The 25,804-nt window shown below is 49.1% G+C and overlaps 1 protein-coding gene across 1 annotated transcript in view; it reads right to left on the bottom strand.

Moving 5' to 3' along the window:
• The window catches only part of RETREG1 (reticulophagy regulator 1), a 115,056-nt gene that overhangs the window by 69,118 nt on the left and 20,134 nt on the right, over positions 1-25,804 (bottom strand). The window contains 2 exon segments of the mRNA NM_001314111.1: positions 11,218-11,248; positions 15,835-15,941. Of these exon segments, the coding sequence (NP_001301040.1) occupies positions 11,218-11,248; positions 15,835-15,941 (138 nt within the window).

Raw genomic sequence — 25,804 nt, 5'->3', positions numbered from 1 at the left:
GTGAGGAGCCGCCCGCCCCGCGGCCTCGTGAAGAGCCTCCCACCCCGCGGCCTCCTGTGGGGCCTCCCGTCCCCTGCCTCGTGAGGGGCCCCCCGCCCCGGGGTCACCGTGAGGAGCCTCCCGCCCCGCGGCCTCCTGAGGGGCCGCCCGCCCCGGGGTCACCGTGAGGAGCCGCCCGCCCCGCGGCCTCCTGAGGGGCCGCCCGCCCCGGGGTCACCGTGAGGAGCCGCCCGCCCCGCGGCCTCGTGAAGAGCCTCCCACCCCGCGGCCTCCTGTGGGGCCTCCCGTCCCCTGCCTCGTGAGGGGCCCCCCGCCCCGGGGTCACCGTGAAGAGCCTCCCGCCCCGCGGCCGCGCGAGGGGCGGCCCACGGCGCGGCCTGGCTCCAGCGCTCAGCGTCCCGGCGGCGCGGGCGGCTCCCACTGCGCCCTCCTGGAGGCGGCGGCCCGGACACGCCTGCCCCGGGGCCGCCGCCGTAACTGCAGCGACTCCGGCGCCTCCGCCCCGAAACGCGCACGTGCCGAAAGCGCCGCGTTCCTGCAGCCGCCGGGCCGCGTGGACGGCGCCATCCCGGGGCTCGGGCAGGGTCGGCGCGGACCCAGGGAGCCCCTCCCGCCCGTGGGACCCGCGCAGCGCCGGGCAGCGAGCCCACCTGGACCCCGGGACAGGAAGACGCACCCCGTCCGGCCGAAAGACGCGTCCGCGTAAACCCGGGAGGTCAGCGGCGGGTCCGCGCAGCCACGACCCGCACGACCGCGACGCCCGCCCGCCCGCAGGAGTCTTTCCCAACAGAGAGACTCCGTTTTCCCAACGATGTAAGAATCCCACTTTACAGACCTCGAAAATGGTTTTAGGAACACAAGTATTTGTGATTTATATGAATATTCGCACACACACAACATATGATTTTTTTAAAAAAAAAGCAATGGAACGAAGACCACAAAATTGAGGATCCTTCTTGCCGTTGGCATGAGGCCGCAGGCCCGGAGGGTAAGGGACACAGGAGGCGACGGTGCCGGCTGGGGGAAGCTCCGGCATATTCACTGTATCATAACGTCTACAGCTTACGGGTCTGCTACATTCTTCAATATATCAAATATTACCATTAAACTAGAGTTAAAGGATACGTGCAGGTAAGTCGACTGACGTATTGGTAGTTGATCGAGGGACGGCGGGACAGAGACCAAGTGGTGGACAGAACCCAGGGGTGGGTTGTTCAGGAGAACATGAGGCCTTCTCAGACCCATTCTCGTTTGATTGCCTAAAGACCGTAGTTTGGGGCGTACGGGCAGACACAAATCCTAGCCCGGGTGATACGATGAGTTTCCAAATTTTACGCAAAACGCTTGGACGGCGCCTCGATCATGAGAATATGCAGCCAGGCCCTCCACCCGCACGTGGAGGCTCAACCTTGGGCCTGAGGCAGAGGCTCCCAAAGGAAGAATCAAGAACTTTTACCCCCCACAACCCCCCCTCACACCGACACCGCCTGACCTTGGAAATGAATAATTTTAATTTACTCCTTAATAATCCATTAATACTTTCTCTTCACCCCAATCCCATGAGACTTAGTGTCAAGCGGCACTTGGCCTGGTCAGCACCCCCCGCCCCCTGTATTGCCTCTGACTTCTTCCTGACGCTGCAGCCTTCATAGAGCCCAGCTGCTTCTCTGGACTTCGGCCCTGACCTCTGTTTCCAGTGTCGAGGCCATGCCAGTCCCCCTCGCAACCAGAGCCCTGTGTCTGGACGCAGCTCTGGGGTCGAGCCACTAGGCACTTGGGTGAGTGGAGGGCCTGGAGCAGTGGTGCCTGCAGACTTCCGTGTGTCACCTCCAACATCCTCAGTCACGGACCTCCCCCCGCCTGACGGGACACTCCCCCCTTCACGGCCTCTCTTCATCATAAAAGCTACCATGTTCGTTATAGAAAGAGAAATGTAATAAAATCAGGAAAATAAAAACCCCTTGTTTTCCCCTCACCGAGCAATACCCCATGTATACCAGCACATGATTATAATGTACATTAGACCTTCCTGCACTTACTTAAATCTATAGTTTTTTGGGGTTTAAATCCACAATTAACAATAAAGGGTATATTTTCACATTGCTACAAACTCTTTTATAATATGATCTTAATGAGCTGTGTAATATTCCATGTATTCCAGTTACTATGGCTGCACACACAAAAAAAACTTACTGGGATAAAATTTAAAAATCACCCTCATATACGGCTCCTGCCTCAGGGCCTTTGCACTTGCTGCTCCCTCTGTCTAGAAGCTCTTTATCCAGACATGATTCACAATCTCACTTCCTAAGCTTTGCTCAAAATCTTCAGTGAAGTATGTCCTGAGCACTTTATTACAACCTGGCCCTCCCTGCCCGCCCTCACACCCCCTAATCCCCTCTTCTGCTTTCGTTTCCTTAAATAAGGCTCACTATGTAACATTATGTAGTCTAGCAATTTATTTGCTGGCTTACTCGCTACAATATGAACTCCATTTCATCCACAAATGCCTTAAAATACAGGCAATAAAAGCACTGATTAAATGTTTGTTGAAAAGGATGGATGAGGGAACACACACAATTTTATGAAGACTAGAAGAAAACGAGCAAAACTGAAAGGGAGTTTAATTTCTGGGTGATAGATTTATAAGGATTTAGGGGTTTTTTTCTTTTAGGTTTCCTATATTTTCAGTTTTCAATAGCATGTAATGCTTTTAACATGGGGGGAGGACAGACATTTTAGATGCTACTAGGCACACAGGACTAAAATTAACCCTATTTGGGAACAGTAAAGAAAGAACCAAAGATAGAAAAAAAAAAAAAAAAAAAACAGAAAAAAAATCCAAAGAGACAAAAAAGAGAGGCAGAGAGAGACCAAGAGACAGAAAAAAAAAAAAAAAAAAAAAGACAAAAACAAAGACACAGGCTGACAGAAACCTCCAACTATCTGTGAAGTCTTCTCTATATTCAAATAATCACAACACAGGCCAGGGTAAGTTAAGACAAACATTAATCACTAATCATTCTTCCTTTGGTTTTTTTAAGACTTAAAGAAGCAAGAATCTATTAGGTAACATTAATTAGTCCAACTTTGTTTTTTAAGTATATTTATGAATGAACCACATCTTCAAACCCTCGATGACTCAGATCTACTACGGAATCAAACCTAACAAGCACGGAGTTCAGAGAAACTGAAACATGGACTAAAATGATTGGACCGGGAGTTTTCATCTGTTAGGAAGGGGCTGTAGGGGCTCAAGGCGCTGCTGTGGGAAATGGTGGTCTACGCGCACTTATGCGAAGATGAAGTAGCTCTTTTAAATAATTTTTAAAATGGGGGTGATGGAACTCGTGTCAAAGCAGATTAAGTCGTGTTAATTTAAAGGAATGTCAAAAACTATCAAACACAAAAATGAGAAATTATAGTAAAACATAATATTGAGTGCTTTTCACTTAAGGAACCTTGAGTTTTGGGGCCCCTGGGGGGCTCCGTGGTTGTCTCCCGGGATCCGGGATGGAGTCCCGCATTGCCCCCTCCCCACCCAGGGAGCCTGCCTCTCCCTCTGCCTGTGTCTCTGCCTTTCTCTGTGTCTCGAAGGAAGGAAGGAAGGAAGGAAGGAAGGAAGGAAGGAAGGAAGGAAGGAAGGAAGGAAGGAAGGAAAGGAAAGGAAGGAAGGAAGGAAGGAAGGGTCCCTGGGGATCCGTGGGTGGCTCAGCAGTTTAGCACCTGCCTTTGATCCAGGGTGTGATCCTGGACACCTGGGATCAAGTCTTGCATCGGGCTCCCTGCATGGAGCCTGCTTCTCCCTCTACCTGGGTCTGTACCTCTCTCTCTCTCTCTCTCTCTCTCTCTCTCTGTCTCATGAATAAATAAATAAAATCTTAAAAAAAAAAAAAAGAAAGAAAGAAAAAAGGGTCCTTGAGTGTTAAGTCACTGAGGGCTCACTAAGTGCTCCTGCTCCCAGACCAGAGCGCCCAGGCTTCTGACTTGGTAAATGGGCTTCACCATGAGGAGACACGATGACTCATGAAAGGAATGTGCCACCAGAACAGGTCTAAGCACTGGTCGCCCCCATCGGCGAAGCCGGTGCGCCGTGACCTGCACCTCCGGGGGGCCCCCACCTGCAATGCTTCGAGAAACGCACCAGCTGCTGTCCTAGGGTCCGAGGCAATCTCAGGGCGCCCCTGCCCCTTGACATGGGAGGCGCTTCGCTTTGACAGACAACCCGGAGAGAAAAGAACGGCCCCTCAATGTTCAGAAGGCACATCTCAAACACCCGTAAATCTTCTCCTAGGAGGTCTACCCTCAATGGCGAGGAGACTGTCCCGCAAGCCGGCTTTACCCACTGCTTATAGTCCTGGGTGCCATCCTCGTCTTCCAACAGGTCGAATTTTCGAAGCATGGCTTTAAAAAAGGAGTCCAATCCATGGGAACCCGGAGGAAGTCAACTTAGAAACTGTCCGACCCAGGCTCCGCAGCTCTGGCCGAGAGCTCGCCATCCATCAATCACTGAATGCGGCTGTTCTTTCCCAGCAGCGAGGAAGAAAGGGGCTTTGACTCTCCATTGTGCAATACAGGACTACAGAATAGTGCTCAATTATTATTTTGGGGGGGGGGGGGGAGTGAATAAAAGCCTATTTGGATTTTTATTTTGGCAGGAGACAGATCTGAATAGTGTTTAGCTCCCAGGCCAGCCCAGACATCTTTAGCCAAAGAATTAACCAAATTCAGATATGCCTATGCTAAAATCCAGCAGATTCTGAATTCAACTGAATATTTTTTCCAAAAGTAAATAATATCTCCCCATTGAATTGACTCAAATGTATTCTTCACAGCAAAATTTTCTTTTAAAACACATGGAGACGTGGCTCCCTGTCTAAAGTTCTGGCTGAAATTAAATTGAAAAAAATACAGCTTTCACACCTAATACCTTATTACAAAGGCACAAGGTGACTGCCGGACACATTAAAAAATGCTCAAACCATAAAATTGACTAGTTTCAACGCACAAATCAAAATCGCTTCTATGCCTAACAGCAAAGAAAGGACACTTTTTAAGAAGCCCTATGACTATTCGAGGCTTTTAGTAATTCAGCTTGTAATTTTGATGAGTAAGAATGATTCGTAAATACTGAAAACACAGTTTTCACACTAAATTCTATTCCTCAGAGGAGACAATTTAGCAAATGCTAGATGACTTTTAACTTTTACTAGAGACATAATGTCGGGCTCAAGGATTTAATTAACTAGACATCCTCTACTTAAAGGCTCCAATTTGTTCTGGGCGAATGAGCTAGGGCAAGCTCAGGACTTGGGTTTCGCAACCAAAGATTCTTGGCTTTTTACCCTGCGGGGGGGGAAAAAAATACAGAACCAGCCAGAATGCTCTGACTGGCAGTCACCAGGAAGCTGACGAGGCCGAAGGGCACTTTATCTCATGAAGTGGGGCCATGCAACGGTTTCTCCCAAGAGCAGGTGAGATGGAGGCAAGCCGACACCCCTGCCATTTGACCAAGATAGAGGCAAAAAGCCCACAGCTCTTGCTAATCCCTGCAGGCCCTGGAAACACGGACTGTTAATTCTCTGCTATGCCTCTGAAGAGTCAACTCCAGGTAGAGCAAAGTAGCTCTGATGTCCTCACGAGTCACGGGATAGCCACTCCCCGACTCCTGTGTAGGACATTCTGGGAGAGGCATCAAGATTCCAGAGACATCTGTTGGAAGATCCCAGAGCTCTCAGCCATAATTTTCAAAATGTTTAGCTGCTATTAAAAAAAAAAATTAAGTATTTTCTTCAAATTGGCACTGAGCAATAAAACAAGATTTTTGATGAGAACAGCTCATCTGGCTACAACCTACCAAACCATTAAAAGAAGTCTGTCCAGAAATTTTGGATGATGGGGATATACACAAGTGATTTCTGTCAAACTTCTACTGGCCAGAAGGAAAACTATTTTATGTTACTAAAAGGCAATGTGCACAACGTCTCTTTTGTTAACCCCAGATCCCATTCAGTCAGCTGCCACAGTCACGTGCAGGAATAAGACCTCAAAAATAAATAAATAAATAAATAAATAAATAAATAAATAAATAAATAAATAAATAAATAAAAATTTTAAAAAATTTAAAAAAGGAATAAGACGCTCTCAGGACACTAGGGGGTCAAGCTGCTCTGCAATACGAGGATGAGCCCACAGAGGTGGACCTGGCTCAGTTGGCAGACTGCTCTGCACACACCTGTCCAGGCTGCAGTTGGTGACGTACTGTTTGCTAAGGAAACAGGCCAAGCATGAGCCCTTCTCAGAACCTACCTACTGTGAACCGCAGTTCCACAAAGTCAACTTTCCAGGTACCAAAAAAAAAAAAATTTATATATGAGTGGCACCCGATTATAGAGTTATTCCGCTTTGATTACTGGGGGCCACGTCAGAGATCAGGTGCTGGCTGCACCGTACTCGACAGGTCTAAGCCACGCGGACCTCACGAGCGGCCTGCAAGTGCCCAGGGCAACTGCACACGGATGTCGGTACACACGGACATTGCCGTCTTCAGGCTAAATTGTGGGAAATCCTTCCAGCTAGGCTGATAGAAGCAGGTTCCCCCGAAAGGGTAGAGAACGGTCTGTGGAGTGTCAAGCTGTCAGACTGTTGTGAAGGACGGAGGCCCCCTTTATTTTCAGGCTTTACTGGGGGACAGCTGACACATACCGTGGCGTGAGTTCGCTGTTTATGACACGAAGGTTTGACGCAGGCATGAATCGTTAAATGATGGCCACGCAGACAGGGAGCCCCCTTCAGCTGGCACGGAGCTCACTCTGCTGCTGGCGACCACCCCGAAGGCCCAGCCTCGGCCACGTCCCACGCACAGCAGCGCCTCGGGCCCGGGGTCAGCCCGCATCTCGGCAGGCGCGTGCTCTCTGCCCCCGTCTCATCTCCCCGCCCCAGCCCCTGGCAGCCCCCCAGCTCCCCTCCGTTTTTACCGGCAGCTTTTCTGGATGCCACATGGGAGCGAGGTCCTACACTCCTTCTCTGCCTTACGTGACTTCGCAGGACGCCCTCCAGGCTCACGCGCAGTGTCACAAATAGCAGAATTTCCTTCTTTTTGTACGGCTACGCGATATCCCATAGTGTACATGTGTACCTGTTGACCCTCCCATCGGCACAGCACACTCAGGCCCTTCCACGTCTTGGCGCGGCCGTGGACACGCAGCTGTGGGCACCGCTCTGCAACGATGCGTTCCTCTCCCTCGGGTACGTACCCAGGAGTGGGGGTGTGGGATCATAGGGGAGTTCTCCTCCTTAATTTCTAGGACCTCGGTCCTGTTTCGCGTAGTGGCTGGGCCGATTTACATTCCCACCCACCCCCACCAACTGCACACAAGGGTTCCCTCTCCAAGGAGCTCCTCTGTAACTTAAAAGCTTTACAACGGCACCGTGAAGACAGCGTGGTCCATTATTTGATTCACTTTTTTACAATGAACGTAATGATCCTGAACCCAAGACTCAAAGCCCCGGAGAGAGAAGGCCTGGCTCATTCAGAGATTGAGCACAAACCACTGGCTGCATGCGAGGCCGGGCAAACCAACCAGGGAAGTGCCAAGGCCTCACCCCACGGGGTCCCCCTGAGCGCCTCTCTGCCCCCAAGAGCCTCTCACACAGCACTGTATTTCGTCCTTCCCATATAGTGGTTTTGAAGTTTTTGATGTGAAAAACACAAGCACTCCCCGGTACCAGACACCCAAGAATCACTGCAAGCCACATACTGAACCAAAGACATGAGAGGAGTAAGTATTGTAATTTTATGTCTTGACGATGAATAGGGAACAGAGTACAATCACGCAGTTGGAACTGTGGTGACCTCAGCCACCAGAAAAAGGAAACCTTGCCATTTGCAACGACGCGGATGGAGCTGGAGTATTAAGCAAAATAAGACAAATATCATGATTTCACCCAATGTGGGATTTAAAAAACAAAATATACAAACAAAGGGGAAGGGGACTAGAAAAGAGGGAGAGAGGCAAACCCTAAGAGACTTAGCTGCAGGATTAAGGGAGGTGGGTGGGGGATGGGCTCAGTGGGGGATGGTACTAGGGAGGCACCTGTTGCGATGGGCTCCCGGGCGATGGGCTCCCGGGCGGCGGCATTACAGGTAAGTGGCCAGGTAAGCGGCGGCGTTACAGGTAAGCGATCAATCACTCAATTCTACTCCTGGGACCAAGATCACACTATCACAAATAAAAATTTGGGGCTGGGGGAGAAGCCACAGTGAAAAAGTACTGGGAAGTATCCTTTCTACTGTGGATTGAATCCCTTTGAAAGAGTCACTGGCCGAACAGAAACATAAGGAGGGAACAAACTGAAAGGAACAGGAATGCGCGCTCCCCCTTCTGATCACCAGCTCCCCACGTGGGGCTGGGCTAGGAGAGGCTCCTTCTCCCCGCCTCGCGGTTCTTGGTCCCCGCTGGGGCTGGGCCGTGTACAACTCAGCTACAGCAGATGCCCTCAGACCCCACAGGTTGGGGCGCAGTCTTACAAGACTGGCCCGTCCCCCCATCAGATGCCACTTGCCACCCAGGTTGTCATGTGTGCTGACCCGCCTGCTAGAGATTGGCGGTTCCAACAATCGCCTCCCTCGGGTTCCACTCATTCGCCCCAGCGGCCTCCAGAACGCGGAAACCGCTTACTTACTAGATTACAGGTTTCTTACCAAAAAAATGCCTCGGGACCATCCGCTGGAAGAGAAGCACAGGGCAAGGCTTGGGGAAGCGTGGGGAGGTCACGTGCCCCCCCGGGAGCACGCTGCTCCCCCCACAAACCGCGTGTTCACCAACCTGGAAGCCCTCCAAACACGGTCCTTTGGGGGTTGTATGGAAGCTTCGTTCCACAGGCACGACTGTAAATCGTTGGCCACGGGTGACCGACTCAGCCGCCAGCCCCTCGCCAGGCCAGGCCGAGAAGGGAGGCAGGACTGAGGTTCTAGCCCTCTCATCACAAGGCCGCCTCCCCTGCCTCCCCTGCACACCAGCCCCCCCCCCCCCCGGCCCTCCCCATCCTTCTGGGCAGGAGAAAAGCCACCTGTAACATAACAAAAGACAACTCCTTGCAACAATTGGGAAATTGCAAAAGTTTTAGTGACTCTGTGACACAAACATGGGGACAACGACCAAATCTGTATTCTTATTATGAATCACGGCATCTCAAACACACAAATCCCTCCAATTGCATTACAGACTTTTTAGGGCTGGAAGGGATATTTGAAATGATTCCCTGTCCTATCTCCTGGGTCAGCAGATGAGAAAACTGAGGCCAAGAGACAAGTGAATTCGGCAAGACCGTCAGCCGTGGGGTTGGGCCCAGGATGCAAGATCGCTTGCACGTGAATATAAATCTAGGGTATTGCGCAGCGGAGGAGACCCTTCCTTAAAGAGGTTACTTCTGGGGCCCCTAGGGGTGCAGGAGTTGAGCGCCTGCCTTTGGCTCAGGGTGTGACCCTAGGGTCCTGGGATCGAGTCCCACATCAGGGGACTCTCTCTGTGTGTCTCTCATGGATAAAATCTTTAAAAAAAAAAAAAAGAAAAAAAAAAAAGGGTTAGTTCCCGGGCACCTGGGTGGCACAGTGGGTTCAGCAACCAACTCTTGATTCTGGCTCAGGTCCTGATCTCAGCCTTGCACCAAGCTCCCTAGCGGGAGTCTGTTTGAGAGTCTCTCTCCTTCTTCTAGGCCTCCCAACTGCACACTCTCTCACTGAAATAAATCTTTTTAAAGATTTTATTTATTTATTCATGAGAGACACAGAGAGAGAGGCAGAGACACAGGCAGAGGGAGAAGCAGGCTCCATGCAGGGAGCCCGACGCGGGACTCGATCCTGGGTCTCCAGGATCACACCCTGGGCTGAAGGCAGCGCCAAACCGCTGAGCCACCAGGCTGCCCAATAAATCTTTTTTAAAAAGGTTATTTCCACTATCATGCTTTCTCTGGGACCACAGGAGCACTTTCCCAAAGTAGTGAAATACTGCAAATCTTTAAAAAAAAAAGCCCTCTTATAAGGAGCCACTCGCTCCCGGACCAAACGCAGCATTGGCAAAGTGAGTTCCTCGGTCCTGCTGTGAAATATCTTTTCTAAATCGTTATCAGACTCTCAAACAGCTTCTAGACAGGCAACTTGTGCATCGATCAGAAAGCCCTAGGCTCTAGAAAAGCAGACCATTGACACCTTCACCAGTCAAAATAAGTACCAGTAAATCACAAAACGCTTTTTAAAATTCCTTTGAAATTACACTAGCTCCCGGGTCGAATTTCCCTCCCAACACAAAATTAACGAACAAGCTTCATTTCTTCCCTTGCACGGAGAGCGTAGACGCTTACCCAAGAAGGTCCCATGGGTGTGCAGCGGGCAGGACTGGAACCCACGCCCTGTACTGCGTGGCCTGCATGCCGCAAGGGCACCATCGTGAACACGCTTCAGATCACCCTCTCTGATCCTGCTCTTGTCAATAGCCTTCTGATTTAATTTGGTTTCCCTGCCTAATAACCGACTTGGAAGAACCTGACAAACACTCCTCTGGCCGGGCGGGCGAGGTTAACACCGTGGGTGATAGGTCAGCCTGGGTAGATGCGAAGACACGAAGACATGGTGCTGGACCTCTGGGAAATCCTCAGTCTTGTAAGAACAACACCACATTCTAGCAAAGGGACCTCCGACCATACACCCAGGCAGTACTCCTCGAAACCGTCAGAGCCAATGCAGACAGGAAAAGGCCTAGAAGCTGTCCCCGCCAGGAGGAGCCTATGGAGCCAGGTCTCTGAACTGCACTGTGCAATCCTCGATGGGATCCTACAGATCCTCGATGGGATCCTACAATCCTCGATGGGATCCTACAGTTTTTCGGGCAAAAACCAGGGAAAACACACCGCACGGACCTTTACTCAATAACAGCGTATTGATTATTGGCTCATTCACTGTGCCAGTGTATCGTGATGACATAACATCACTGTGAGAACAGAAGAAAGGCAGGGGATGTGCCATCTGTATATGGGAACTTGGTAGTAGCCTCTTAGGTTTTCTGTAAATCTCAACCGTTCTAAAAACTAAAGTCAATTTTAAAGAAGGAGAGAACCAACTGATGGATCTGGACCCACTGGACATCTCAGAGGCTCAGTCACCTGTCCTCCTGTTTGTGAAAACACTGGGGGGAAAAAAAAAAAAAAAACGTTCCTTACCTTTCACTGAGACTTCTCCATAGCTGGGCACCTGCAACAAGCAAGGAGAGGCAAGGCGTGAAACACTACCGGAGGTGGTTTCTCTGGAGGCAGTTCTGCACTTAGAAGCACGCTGAGCTACCTGAACCAGGTGCTCAGCTCTCCAGGCTCTAGAGACTACCGAGCTGTCCCGGGTACGCCTCGGCACCACCATCAGTTCGGGGGATCGGCCCGTGACCACCTGAGCTCCGGCCACATGCAAGACCCCTGGGCAGGGGCCGTGCGACACAGAGCCCTACACCCGTGGCCCGGCCTGGGACGGGGCTGCTCCTGGGGCAGGTGCCGCGCGTGAGCTCCTGGGAATCAAGGTGGGCAGGGCACAGGGAAGGGCTCAGGGAAGCGGGAAAAGGCCGCTGCTCCACGGAGCGCCGACAACAGAGGCGGCCGTCACGGTGGGCCCTGGAGTTGGCACTGACCCGAGAGCCAAGACACCGTTCTTTGAGGAAGGAGGCTGCTATGTACCGCCCTCTAGGTGTCTGCAGCCGTATGCAGGCTCACGTGAGGTCCACAGGAAAACACGTTCACTCACAGCAATCATTCGCTTTGTTGTTGTTGTTGTTTTTAAGATTTTTTATTTATTTATTCATGAGACACAGAGAGAGAGGCAGAGACACAGGCAGAGGGAGAAGCAGGCTCCTTGCAGGGAGCCCGAGGTGGGACTCGATCCCAGGACCCCAGGATCACGTCCCAGGCCGAAAGCAGTCACTCAACCGCTGAGCCCCCCCAGGGGCCCGGGGAACAGGATTCTACTAATATGGTGACCATAACTGAGCGACAGATTCATCCCTGGGCTGACTGGCAGCCAAGGCAAAAAGGGAAGCTAGATCAACTGAACAATTCTAATAGTCTGATGAAAGAATGCAAGCACTTTTGAGAAACTTCTTTTTCCCCTAGGACTAAATTTTAAAAATTTATGACATGGATCTTGGATGGGGGATGCCGCAGGACAAAAGGGGCGTCTCTGGCATTCGTTTGATGGGAAGGTGCAGAAGCCGCCTCCTGGCCATTCCCAGGGTGGCGCGTCATTAAAGCTGGCAGTGGGAGTAGTACCCAGACGCAGCAGTGAAGGAGGCAAGGCCATCAAGAGAGAAAAGGACGGGGCGCCACGGGCAGAAGTGGGGGTTCAGTGACTGAGCGCTGGCCTTCGGCTCAGGGCGTGATCCCGGGGACCTGGGACCGAGTCTGCATCGGGCTCCCTGCTTCTCCCTCTGCCTGTATCTCTGCCTCTCTCTGTGTCTCATGAATAAATAAATACAATCTTTAAAAAATAATGAAAAGGCGACAGGTATAAACACCGCACAGGTGTCCGTGCGGCAACTGCTGAGCTGTCCCCCTGGCGCACAGGGCACTGCTGGAACACGGGACAGGAAGGGGAGCCAGGTGGGAAGTACGGCCTGAGAGGGAAGGGGACGCGGCCAAGGGACAGTGGGCATCAGCGGGAAGACTCCCGGCCAAGCTCCACCGCTGAGGCCGCTGCACCGGGACCCGCGGGCCAGCAAGTGCCAAGGGGACTGGGCCCAGGGGGGCGCTGCGGCCGCGCTCACTGCCCCGGCGCCCACGGTGCTGCCGCGTGGGGATGCCCCGGAGCTCCCAGAGCCCTTGGAGCCCCCGCGTATGGATGCCCTGGACACACTGGACCCCCGCATGTGGATGCCCCCGACGCCCTAGATGTCCTGGATCCCCCTGAGTGGGGATGCCCTGGATGCCCTGGACCCCCGTGTGTGGACGCCCCCAACACCCTAGATGCCCTGGATCCCCTGAGTGGGGATGCCCTGGATGCCCCGGAGCCCCCGGCTCCCCGGGTGTGGACGCCCTGGATCCCCCCCGCCCGCAGCCCAACAAGCGGAGTCCCCTCAGGGCCAGGCGGGCAGCAGCGGAGCGGGGGACCCGGCGGTGGCCCTCACAGGACCCTGTGCCCTGGGTCGGTTTCTGCCGTCCCGGGGCGCAAGGAGGCCGGCCGTGCAGGGGACCGCGTGACCCAGAGGTGGCAGGTCTTCCCTCCCCGAACCTTTTACGTGGCAAACGGGAGGTGGTCTATGCGATGGAGGCAGGAGCAGGCGGCGGGCAGCCTGTCCTGGGCCCAGGGCCCCAGAGGTAATCCCAGGCCTCCCTGGGAGAGGCTGGGGGAGGAGGGGATGCCGTGAGCTCAGCCACCGACACCCCGCAACCGGGGCGGCTGGAGACGCAGGGAGGGGGGCACGGCCCTGCGGCGCCCGGACCTGGGCCCCATGACCCTGCCCTTGCACCGTGGCCCACAGAGCAGAGATTCTGTGGTTTGGAGCCACTGCGGGGACGAGGACGTGTTCCCGCAGTCGGGACGGGTGCCCTCGGCGGCTGCGACGTGCAGCGAGTGGGCTCAACGGCCAGACCCTTGAGATCAGTTTTTCCAGATTTTTTGCCAGTTTTCCCAGCCGCCCTGCACCCGAGCCAGCCCGCCCTTCCCCGTCCCAGGACTCAGGACATCGGAACCCCGGCCTTCCCCTTTCCCTGGAGACTCAGCGGGGCTGAAGCAACAGCCCTCCGCTTTCTCCCTCCCCGACCAAGGGGTGAAGGCGGGGTCCACCTGTTGGTGCAGAGGCACCACCTCCTTCCCCTAAATCAGGCTGGGAAGGAGCCAGCCAGCTCTTGCCCCCTCCTGGTGCTTTCCTTCCCCATCCCCGTGTGTTTGTTGTCTCCCCTCCAGCCACTACCACGAACTGTCACGGGCCACCTGAGCCTCGGGTGAAGCCCAAAGCTGGGACTGCGGGATCCTGAGCCGACCCTGGCCCACATTCCCCAGCCCTACCAGCCTAGCTTTGTAAAGACCTGACCCTTTTTTTTTTTTTAAGGCCTGACCCTTTGTCACGAGGTGGCCCCACCTTGGGAACATGCAAGTCCCGTATCTGCAAGAACATGAAGCCAATGAGCCACGGCTGAGAAGGGCCTCTGCGCCAGGGGCTGAGAGTGAGAAAGTGAACAGTCGCAAGCCTTCCAGCTCTGTCCCTGCTTGTCCGCTCCTTGTCACTTGTGCCCAGACGGGACCAAATTTGATTCAACGCTGAAACTACTGAGTTGGGACGTCTGGGTGGCTCAGCAGTGGAGCGTCAGGGCATGGTCCCGGGGCTCCGAGATCGAGTCCTGCATCGGGCTCCCCGCGGGGAGCCTGCTTCTCCCCCTGCCTGTGTCTCTGCCTCTCTGTGTGTGTCTCTCAAGAATAAAAAAATAAATAAATCCTTTAAAAAATTTGAAACTCCTGAGTTGCTCACCTAAAATGGCTGCTGATTAAATTTTAAGCAGTGATTTCTTCTAAGATTCCCCTGAGGGAGGTTTTAGGGGGTAAAAGTCCAGTGGAGGAAAATGCGCTGTCATCTACCCATTACGGATCAGGGCAAAACAGGGCGTAGCTGTGCCTTATCTGACCGACCCCCTGCAAAACCCCAGAGTGAGGTGCTCCACCTCCAGGCGGCCTCCCTTCGTCTGTGGTGAACAGAAAGTCCTGGGGCAGGTGCCTGAGAGGGGCTAAAAGTTAGGGGCCTGGAGGAGCACCTGGGTGGCTCAGGCAGTTAATCATCTCTTTTGTTTTAAACCTTTTTTTTTTTTTTTTTTTACCCATTTATTCTTTGATAGAGAGCGAGCGAGAGCGAGCAAGCACAAGCAGGAGCAGCAGCAGGCAGAGGGAGAGGGAGAAGCAGGTTCTCCACTGGGCAGAGAATAAATAAATCACTCAGGGACTCAAATGTCTCACTATAACCTCCTCCTGTTCACTTTTTTGATCCAATCAGTCTTATCACACTTAGTATCCAGGACTCAGTTATTCCGAGGAAGGTGTTTCGCCCATTCACGGAAACTACTCAAACCTTGTGAGGAGGGGCCTCTCCAAGGACAGGAAAGCTGGACTCACATTCGTGATATAGACGAATCACTCAGGAAACACCTTAAGCAAATTTCAAAAGTAATTCGAACTTCTCACTTCTAAACGATGTTTACAGTCAGCTCGTTTTTCATCATTATGAACTTGTTTGTTAATATTTACTTGACTATTCCTTGTCTTCTGGTTTTGTTCTTAAGTAATCTCCACCTCCAACGTGGGGCTGGAACTCATAACCCCGAGATCAAGAGTCATATGTTCTACTGACGGAGCCAGCCAGGCGCCCAACTATTACTTGTTTTTAAGCCCTGAATAATTTTTTTCTTCACAGGGGCAGAGAAAATTTTTACATAAATGAGTCCATCTTCCAGCGGTCCAAGTGTCACCATGCGGGGCGTAATAAAGATTTCACTGTCAGCCTTGCTGCAGCCTACTCGAGTATCAAAATGATATTTACGTAGTGCTTAGAGCCCGAGCGAAACCAGCCCCCACAGACCTTTCACCCAGGAGCACTAGCTATGACTTGGGACAACATCAGGTGAGTAAATAATACGTATTAAATAAATATTTACCAAATAAATATTCAATCAACATAACACCAAAGTCAACGTCTACATGATCTGTTATTTTGTTCCCTTTTAAAACTACTTGGTTAATATGCCTACGCGAAAATCAGACATTCACGGCCTAGAAAATTATTTAGCATAAAAATGAATTCTCAGTTTTCTTACCTCTAGCTCTAGACAAAACCATATCCTTTATTATTTGCATAATAACACGCCCAAGTATCATGACAGAAATCAGGTGGTACACTCTCCACGGAGTCAGCGCGAGGAACCTGCAACAGCAAAAACAGACAAATCATTATATCAATTTTAGAATTTTTATCCTTTTTTTTAAAAATTAGGTTTAGTCTCGGGGCGCCTGGGTGGCTCAGCTGGTTGAGCCTTCGGCTCAGGTCGTGATCCCGGGTCCTGGGGTGGCACCACATCGGGCTCCCTGCTCACCTCCCTGCCTCACCCGCTGCCCCTCCCCTGCTCTCACAGTCTCTCTCATGCAAGCTCTCTCTCAAATGAAGTAAAAAAAAAAAAACAGGTTTAGTCTTCACCATGGAAACAATCCAAATTTCAGTTTTCAGCATCACCCCACTGAGACCACATCGAAGTTATTTTCATCGGCAACGAAGTCAGCAAAATAAAAGCGCTCGAGCCATGTACGCTTTTGTGCTAGGCTTTCCGCTGTAACCTCTGATCTGGGCAGAGGATTTGCTATGTCGGGTGTGCCCCAAATATCGCTCTGCTAACAGATGGAGAATGGAAGTGACCTGCAACCGAATTATGAGGTGCTAGAAGGGGAGCGCCGCGGGGTCTCCCGACATGCGGAGTAGCTACTGCAGATGCCCTTTCCTCCCTGCCCTCGGCCTTCTGCTCTCGCGCCACATTCACTTATTTAACTACTATCCTCTCCCTTCATTCTCTTGAAAATAGCAAGCAAAGATCCAAGGTGCTAGCCCCCCCCCCCTTTGCGATCACTACCCCTTGGTCTATCTGGCCCCTTCCTCTCCAGAGAAAAACACGGAATTCTTCATCATGAACAGCGCGCGGACACTGCAGTACCGTCTTATGATCGGGCTTATAAAGGAAGAAAATGGCAAACAGGTTACAAGGAGCTCTGAGGCTTCGTGTAGAGGATGAAGCCTATTCTATAGAGGTTAATTGGCCAAACTACCAGTTAAGATTAATCCTGATGCAGTCCTAATCATCGAAAAATTAACATATATGTCATTTAATACTAGTTGAAAGGTACTGTAGGCTTTACAGAGGAGAACATATACTGTAAAGAAAGAATCCTGTCTTCCAGGAACTTGCTTCCTCATCACAGACCAAGCAGGCCAAGCTAGCAAAATCCAAGACAATGAGTCTGAGGGACTCTAACAATCAAACGTGAGCAAAGAACAAAGAGAGGTAAAGGAGGAGGAGTGATTAGCTCACTCATGAGGGAAGACTTTACAGAATGGCCCCTGCACTTGGTCTGGCAGGATGGATGTAATTCAGAGGAAAACAGAGACTGTTCCAGTTGGAGGATACAACGCGTACAGACGGTCAGAGTCAGGGAAGGGGCAGGTGTGCCTGGGGCATGCTGCGTGTTCCGGGGCGTCCCCGCGGAAGGATCTGGATAAAGCAGAGATTTGGCAGACTGCCGAGAGAGAAGATATTGAGGGGACAGGCTGGGGGCACACTGTGGGAGGCCCTGAATGATGTGCCACAGCATCTCATCTCAATGTTACCGGCACTAAATAGAAACCCAAAGGTATAGGGCAGGAAAATGGAATGATGGGTGATTTAGGAAAATGCCTGAGGGCAACTGACAGGATGAGGGGGACGATGAGGAAGCATGGTGTTCGGGGCGTACATTAGAAGGTCGTGCAATGTGTTTGATGAGACATGGAGGGTGTGAGATGCTGCTGGTGATTTTATGGGAAAAGCTCCCCAGCAGAAGGTGGGCAACCGGGCTCCAGTTCTGATTATAATGTTAACTGTGTGTGTGACCTGGGCCAGGAAAATAACCAGGTAAAATGAGTCAGTGATTCTTAAATACTGATCTGCCACAGCCCCAGGCTGCTGTCTGGAAAGATTGTTAAAATATAAATTCCCAGGCCCCAGGCTCCTCCCCGCGCTGGCCCCCGCCCTGATCCTCTGAAATAGGTGTTCTAACTACTAGTATTTGTATTCAACAAACACTTATTTGGAAAGTGTCTACATTGGGCCAGCCACTGTTCTACCAGAAGGAAATAGTGAACAAGCAGCACAGAGGGAAGGGGCAGACATATAAGAAAATCCATAAGGCCAACATCTATATTTTTTAGCAATAATGATTTGTCCTTCTACTCTGAGAAGAGTAGCTGGCTCTATTTTTGGAGCTTCTGGCTCTATTTTTGGAGCTCATATATGTTTGTATTAACCAAGGCTGGTTTGGGGTATTTGTTTTCTTCTTCCTTACTTCCTCCTATCAGCTCATGATCACTGCTCGCCACGTCCGTGTGCCAAGCTCTCTCAGTTTTCCCCACCTGATACTGCCATGGCAGTTACCAAATTTTTGATGGTGACCCACAGTAAGAAATTCATGTACATCTAAATGCATACAAATGGAACCAAAGTTTCAAAAAATAAATTTATCCTTTTTTTTTTAGAGAGAGAGAGAAAAAAAAAACAGGATCACAGGGAGAGGGAGAGAGCAAATCTCAAGCTGACTCTGTGCTCAGCGTAGAGCCTGATGCAGGGCTTGATCTCACAATCCTGAGAGCATGACCTGAGCCTAAATCAAGAGTCAGATGCTTTACAAATCGAGCCACCCAAGCACCTGAATTTTTCCTTTTTTAAAGATTTTTAAAAGTAATCTCTATACCCAGCATGGGGCTTGAACACACAACCCTGAAGTCAAGAGTTGCACCCTCTACCGACTGAGCCAGCAGGCACCCCCAAATAATACTCATCCTTATAATTTGTAATGCCTTCTGCTATTTTCCATTCAATTCTATCATATTTTTAAATGAAGACTGTATTTCTAAGGTGATTCAAAGCTCATAAATGAGTTGTAACTCACAGTTTCATTCACCACATCAGAGAAAATCTACACAGATGTTAAATTAGGATGTTTTGTTAGAATCACCTGCTTTGCAGAGTCAGGCAAAGCCCTAGGAAGGTTCCCTCGAGTTTAAAGGTCTTCCCTTGGCCAGAAAACCAGTTAAATGTCTTTTTAAAAATAAAGAAAGAAAACCAACCCAAGCAGTGGAGGTCATTAATTACTCTTAGAAGTTATGATCTTCCAGGAATAGAAACATCAGGTAATGACAGGGCTGTAACCCTCAGCCCTGGCTCCTGAGAGACTTCACCTGGAGGGCACTGCAACAGCAATTCCACTTAGGGGTGCTGGGCAAGGGTCCAGTGGGCACTGTGGCTAAGGGTCTCATTGTTCATGAAGAACCCTCAACCATAAAGGATGGACTGTTTAATAAATGATGCTGTGATCATCTGTAACCACCTGGAAGAAAGGAAAATCCTAGGTCTATTGCCAAACAAGTTAAGGTGAATGAGAAAGGAATAATATTTTGCAACCAGGTCAGCACATTTTCCCCAAAGGCCTAGACAGAACACATTTTCAGCTTCATGGGTCATATAGTCTGTGGCAACTGTCAACTCTGTCACTCTGTGAAAGCAGCATAGATATTATATAAAAGCAGGGGAAGGTCACCTTCCAATAAACTTCATTTACACACCAGAATCCTCAGGCTGATGCAAAGGCAATCCCGACAACTGCTTAGGAAGGGAATGCTGCGATTGTACAGATTCCACGATTGCCGCCTCGCAGGTTAGCATCCTCAACCCCAAGACTTAAGTGCAGAAATGTTTGCAAAACGAATCCCTAATATTACTCATTCGTATTTAAAAAAAAAAAAAAACCTATGCATGTTTGGTATTTTAGTTATTTATACTGTTTAAGATGATTCATCTCACGGTTCCAAATTTAAACAGTCTGTGGCTGTGCAGACTTGTGATTTGAAATCAAAATCTTAGGAACACATGAGTTTAATTTCTTCATTTTCCAGGAATTGCCTAATATTCAGGGGAGCTTGGGTTGTTACAGTTATTTCTGAAGAACTACTTTGGTAGATTTCAAACACATATAAAAAGAGAGACCAAAATATAATATAGAAGCCTCAACAATTTTGCATCCATGCCCCTATTCTATGTTCCTACCAAGTTCTCCTTCCCAACCCCACCAACCATCCCATTTATTTGAAGCAAATCCCAAACACCAGATAATTTTATTTTCAGATAATGCCACATATCTTCCCCAAAAGGACTATTTAACCTAACAATAAAAACACAATCTCCCCTTTAAAATTTATTCTAATTCTTTAGTGTCACTAGACATTAAATCCCATGAGCGTGCACATTCACCCAACCACCTTTTGCACACACGTGTGTATATATGCACAAAGACTGAAACAATATTGGGAAAAGTCATACATTGAAATTAATGATGCAAGTTTTGAGTTTCCTATAATATACAGGTCTCCGGCCATCTCCGGTCATCACTCTCTCTCTCTCTCTGTCTCCCCCCCACCCTCTCTCGCTTGAAATTCTTTGTGGAAGAAACAGACTCATCTGTCCAGTAAAATCTTCCAGAGTCTCAGAATCATTCACTGAACCCTGTGGCTTAGTTTAACAGTTTCCTCCATGCCTTGGGCAGACTATATAAGCTGGTAGTTGGATCTAGAGCCGTGACCGGCTTTAGGTTCAAAGTTGAATCTACGTCATAGGTTGGTGGTGTGCGCTTCCACCAGGAGACACGTGCTGTCTGGGTGTCCGGTGTCCATGCTTCTGTGATATCGGCAGCCACTGACGAGGATGACCCTGGGGAGATACCCAAGAGTGAGCACCCCTCGCTCTTGCTGCATCAGATCTATACAGAGGGGAGGCCTTCAAAGACCCACAGAGAGAAATTTCCCCTATGGACGAAGGTGCCCTGAGAGATGGAGGTCACAAGAGACCCAGGATTAATCCTTGATTCTTTATCTACCAGCTGTCAAGGTAATGAGGCAGCTCCTTAGGCTCCTCCAAGGGTAACTCCATGGGTTTTCTTCATTCCTTCCCTTACTGTCGCTACGAACACATGACGTGCTTCGGTGCACGGAGTGTGATTCCTACTGATCATCGAGGGTCCCATCTTGGCTGGTGGGTGCCGATTCAGGCAGGATCCTGAGTCCTCTGGTACGAACTTTTTAAGGATTTTATGTATTTATTTGAGAGAGACCAAGAGAGAGTGTGTGCACAAGTGGGGGGCAGAGGCAGAGGGAGAAGAAGCAGGCTCCCCGCTGAGCAGGGCACCCCATGCAGGGCTCCATCCCAGGACCCCGAGATCAGGACCTGAGCCCAAGGCAGACGCTTCATCGACGGAGCCCCCCAGGAGCCCCAGCTCATTTCTTACACTGAATAACATTCTCTTATATGATGGACCGCTGCTAATTCACTCACTACTGAAGGACAACTTGGTTGCTTCCTATTTGGAGCGATTATGAATAAAATAGCTATTGTGTGAAGGATTTTGTGTCGTCACAAGTTTTCAAATCTTGGGGACAGCCTCTTTTTTTTTTTTTTTTTTTTTTAAACAGGTCCATCAGCATCCCAGCTTATCCTGGATTAATAGGCAGTTAAAAACCTCCATGGATCCTATTTTTCAGATGCAACTTTTGAATCTAAGTATGTCCTATTGAATTTGTTCCTGTTTGACAGAGCCCATCAGTCAAACCCACAGACCTTAATGGTGTCATCAATCCCATTTGTTCTCTTGTCCACCTTCATAGCACCCACACACTTGCTATCTGCAGGTCATCGGTCCTCATCCACACTCCTGATCAAAGTTATCAATCAGTGCGGGTGTCCTGTCACTCTCCATTAGCAACTGCTTCCAGAGTGACTTAGATTTATTCATCAGCACTTATGAATATGATAGACTGTCCACCCCTACAGTCTTGTCCATATCACTCCATCTTATCCACAAAGGCATAATAATAGATTTCCTTAAACGTGTTGCTGAAACCTAATGCATTCCTGAAGTCTAAGTGTTTGTAAGTATTGATCTGCTTGACTGATGCTGACAATGACTTTGAGGTATGAAGCACTTCTCAGCTGCACAACTAAACACCATCAGAACCTGCCAAAGAGGATCATGGGGCTCGTCCTGATCTGAGCACCAGGGCCAGGGATTTTCCCAGTGAGCAAGCGCTGAGTGAGCAAGCACTCTGCTCATCTGCCCACTCAGAATTCACAAGTGGTGACCATGTCACCCATAGTGGAATTTTATTTTATTTTATTTTATTTTATTTTATGTTATTTTATTTTTTTATTTATTTATGACAGTCACACAGAGAGAGAGAGAGAGGCAGAGACACAGGCAGAGGGAGAGGGAGAAGCAGGCTCCATGCACCGGGAGCCCAACGTGGGATTCGATCCCGGGTCTCCAGGATCGCGCCCTGGGCCAAAGGCAGGCACCAAACCGCTGCGCCACCCAGGGATCCCCCCATGGTGGAATTTTAAAGGAAAGATGGCCACACATGGGTGATCAGACGATTCCTGAATGTTGTCGAATAGTAATTAAGAGATGGGTTGTGGTCAAAATGCAGGATGCCCAAGAAATCATGAGATGCAGAGTGATCAAGTACAGACTTCGAAGAGGGAGGTCTGTGGATGCACATCACCCTCACTCAGGGCACACATGATTTTCCAGGTCCACTGCAAGGTGAAAATGCTGGAGGTGGAGAAGTCAATACCCCGTTCCCACCAGTCTGTAACCCCCACCCATGACTAATGGGTCCCCAAGATATTTCAACCCCCACTCCAGGGCATATTGGGACCTGGATCCAGAGTGGGTACAATGCCCATGACCCATCAGCCCTGAATGCACTCTGGCATCACCAGCTGGGGCAAGGGCAGCGAACACCTATCTCGAGGCTGAGGGGCACATGCCTGATGAGGACCCTCCTCACCCTTGTGCCCAGGCCTTGCTGTGAGGGGCAGATGGCCACACTGGAACACAAGCCTCTACCTCTTGATACAACCTGCCCACTGCAGGGAGGTCATGCAGAGCAGCTGGGAGGGGGAGGGCGGCTGGGCAGGATGGCTGACAAGTGGCGCAAGGGGACAGCAAGAACCCCTCAAGGCGAGGTGAAGCTCCACACCCCCAGAGCTTGCTCACTGTCCCATCAGACTTCACCTACAAAACAGAACTCCAAAGATGAAAGTATAGAGAACCGCAAGGCAGCAACCGCGGAGCAGTAATCCCCAACCATGGGGCCTTCTGAACACCAGGCTCTGGTGACTGTACAGGCCACTCGCCCATTTAACCAGCTCTGCCTCACTGTGCCTCGGAGGGGCATCCCCACAGCTGAACGATTAAGGCTTTCTCCTAAAAATAACTTTTACTTCAATAAAAAAGGCCACTAACCCTTGCCTGTATCCAAATTAGCCTGGGAACCTATGCTGACATCAGTGGATCCAGAAAGGAGAAGGCACCACTAATCCCGGAGTCTCTGGCTATCAGAAACATCCTTCTGCAGATGGATGGGCTTTTCTATACCTCATCAACAGGAAAAAAAATTACATCTTTTTAAAATTAAAATATGATGTCTGACACAGGTACTTCTTTTTGCTGACATTGGATATAATTTCTGATAAAGGATATTCCAGATTTCGTAAAGCAAGGCAAGTAAATATCATATATGACAACTATAATATACATAGACCTATCACGATAGGTAAACACTGCAAATGACAATTCCACTGTCATGGAATAGAACATGTATGTATTATATACACGTTATAAATATGTATTTGTGTATATGTTTATATACAAATTTTATAAATATATTTATAAAATTTATATCAAAATAAATACATACATCTTATAGATATATAAGTTGTATTTGTATAATAATACCCCATTTGTTCTATGAAGACATACTATATGGTTTAGCTGCTTTGGAAAAGTAGAGCTCCAAATCACTACGTGCACTTTTGCTTTAGCAAACTGTGTCCAATTTCTACATCTCAATGTGATGACTGCTTTAAAAAATACCACACTGCCCAGATGACTCATGTTTAGCTTATGATTATTACAGCCCACGGATGATTGCTAGCCACACTCGTAGAGCATCATTTCTGATTCACTTTTCGGTTGGCTACATTTGTCTATTTGCTTTTTTCCTTAGTATTTTCTCATTTTTTTCTATACCCTCTGACTCAGCAACATCATTTTAAATTTTAATCTGGTGCTAGTTCTGCTCCTAGGACTAGTCTCCACTCTGCTATCTGGGTCAGCTAAGAAATAAGACTCAATCCATATGTTCAGAGATGAAGGAGAGTGTAAGGAAAACAGGCAGAGATCCAGAGAAAGCCTAAAAGATTGTAAGTGTCTAATGGTTAAAAAAGGAAACAGAAGAGGCTGTAGAATCTCTAAAATATGTCCACCATTTTATTTTTATTTTATTTTTTTTGTCCACCATTTTAAATAGAAAAGTTCCTATCAAATTATGGGCTTTGACTACTGGCCAGTTAGCCTGCACTCGTGCTCATCGTCACGTGACAGTCGTGTACTCCAGGGAGATGCCCACAAAGGAGAAGGACAGGCTGGGCGCAAAAGTACTCTCGGGTCACCCACCATTCTAGCCTCCTGCGCACAGGTCATTCAGGGCCACCGCTCTTCCTCGTCCCTGGATGGATCTGCGAGCAACCGGTCTGCACACAGGGCCCAGGAGGTTCCCCCTCAGCCTTAGCGATGGAGGAAGTCTACAGCACAGTGGCCAGGCTGGCACGGGGCTCTGTGGGTGACATGATGCCGAAGGACGCGAAGGTGCCAGAGCCATGTTCTGTGGACTCTGCTCAGCGGCTCATTACAAATCTCTACAAATTTTTTTTTGCTAGTTGTGTATCCATTGGACAAGACAAAAAGCTAAATTTTCCATTTCTTCATGATGAGTGTTCAAGGTCAAATTAAATGGCTCAAGAGGCTAAATTTGTCATAAAGCAAATAAAAGGATAACTCACAAGACAAATAAAAAACTCTGGTTATGGGAGCACCTGGGTAGCATAGCTGGTTAACTGTCTGACTCTTGGTTTGAGCTCAGGTCTGATCTTGGGGTCATGACACTGAGCCCCACGTCAAGCTCCGTGCTCAGCAGAGAGTCTGCTAGAGAGTCTCTCTCCCTCTCTTGCTCGGCGGCCCCTCAAATAAATAAATAAAGCTTTTAAAAAATTCTCTGGTTTATGAACATAAAGAATAATATTTAGTGTGTCCCACATGTGAAACTCTAACCCCCACTTCTGTGTACAGAATAACCCACTTTGCCTTATGAAATAATGTTAACAGCAAAAATACAATTTTTTGTCTTCAGGGAAAGGAATCCATGGAAAAAAACACTAGACCCTCCATAGTTATGAGGTGGGAATTAATCTGTAGTATTTGCTTTGTAACTCTTTCAAGCTAGAGACCCAAAAAGCAGGTTCTGTTTTCCTTTACTGAAATATATATAATCATAGACTTTGCCTAGACAGAGTCCTCTATGTATGGTTGCCTTTATGTAATATTACCGTAGCTCAAATCATAAAAGGAGGGTCTCACAATCAATCAATCAATCAATCAATCACAATGACCTATCCAACATTTTTATTCAAAGTTCAGAACATTATCACACTTTGCTGGAAGATAGTCCTATATCTTCTCAAGAGTTAGGCATACTGGTAGCCATCTTCCCTAAATTACAAAATTCTGAATCTCAACCAAAGTTGGCTTTCATTTTTCCTGGCCTTTTGTACAGATCATGTAAACACTGTCTGAAGATGCTTTGTGAAATTAAATTATGCACTGTTAGGCAGATTAAAAAAATCTACCAAATAACCATGACTCTCTGAATTGCAAGATGAAAATACATCCCAATTTCAGATCTGTTTAAACACGCCTGTAGGTTGGGGAGAGGGAGATACATTTTCTTAAAAGTCAATAAAATATATAGTTTTAAATAATTTGGAAAGAAAGAGGGTAATCACCTCTTTGAAGGTGAAGTAAGGTAAGTCACGATTATTAATTACAAATTGAAGACTGAATAAAACTCAGAAGACTTTTTCTTCTAGGAAGGTATTTCTT

Source organism: Canis lupus, chromosome 4 (assembly GCF_011100685.1).
Source record: "Canis lupus familiaris isolate Mischka breed German Shepherd chromosome 4, alternate assembly UU_Cfam_GSD_1.0, whole genome shotgun sequence".
NCBI lineage: Eukaryota > Metazoa > Chordata > Mammalia > Carnivora > Canidae > Canis > Canis lupus.
This window is presented reverse-complemented; position numbering and strand designations above follow the sequence as displayed.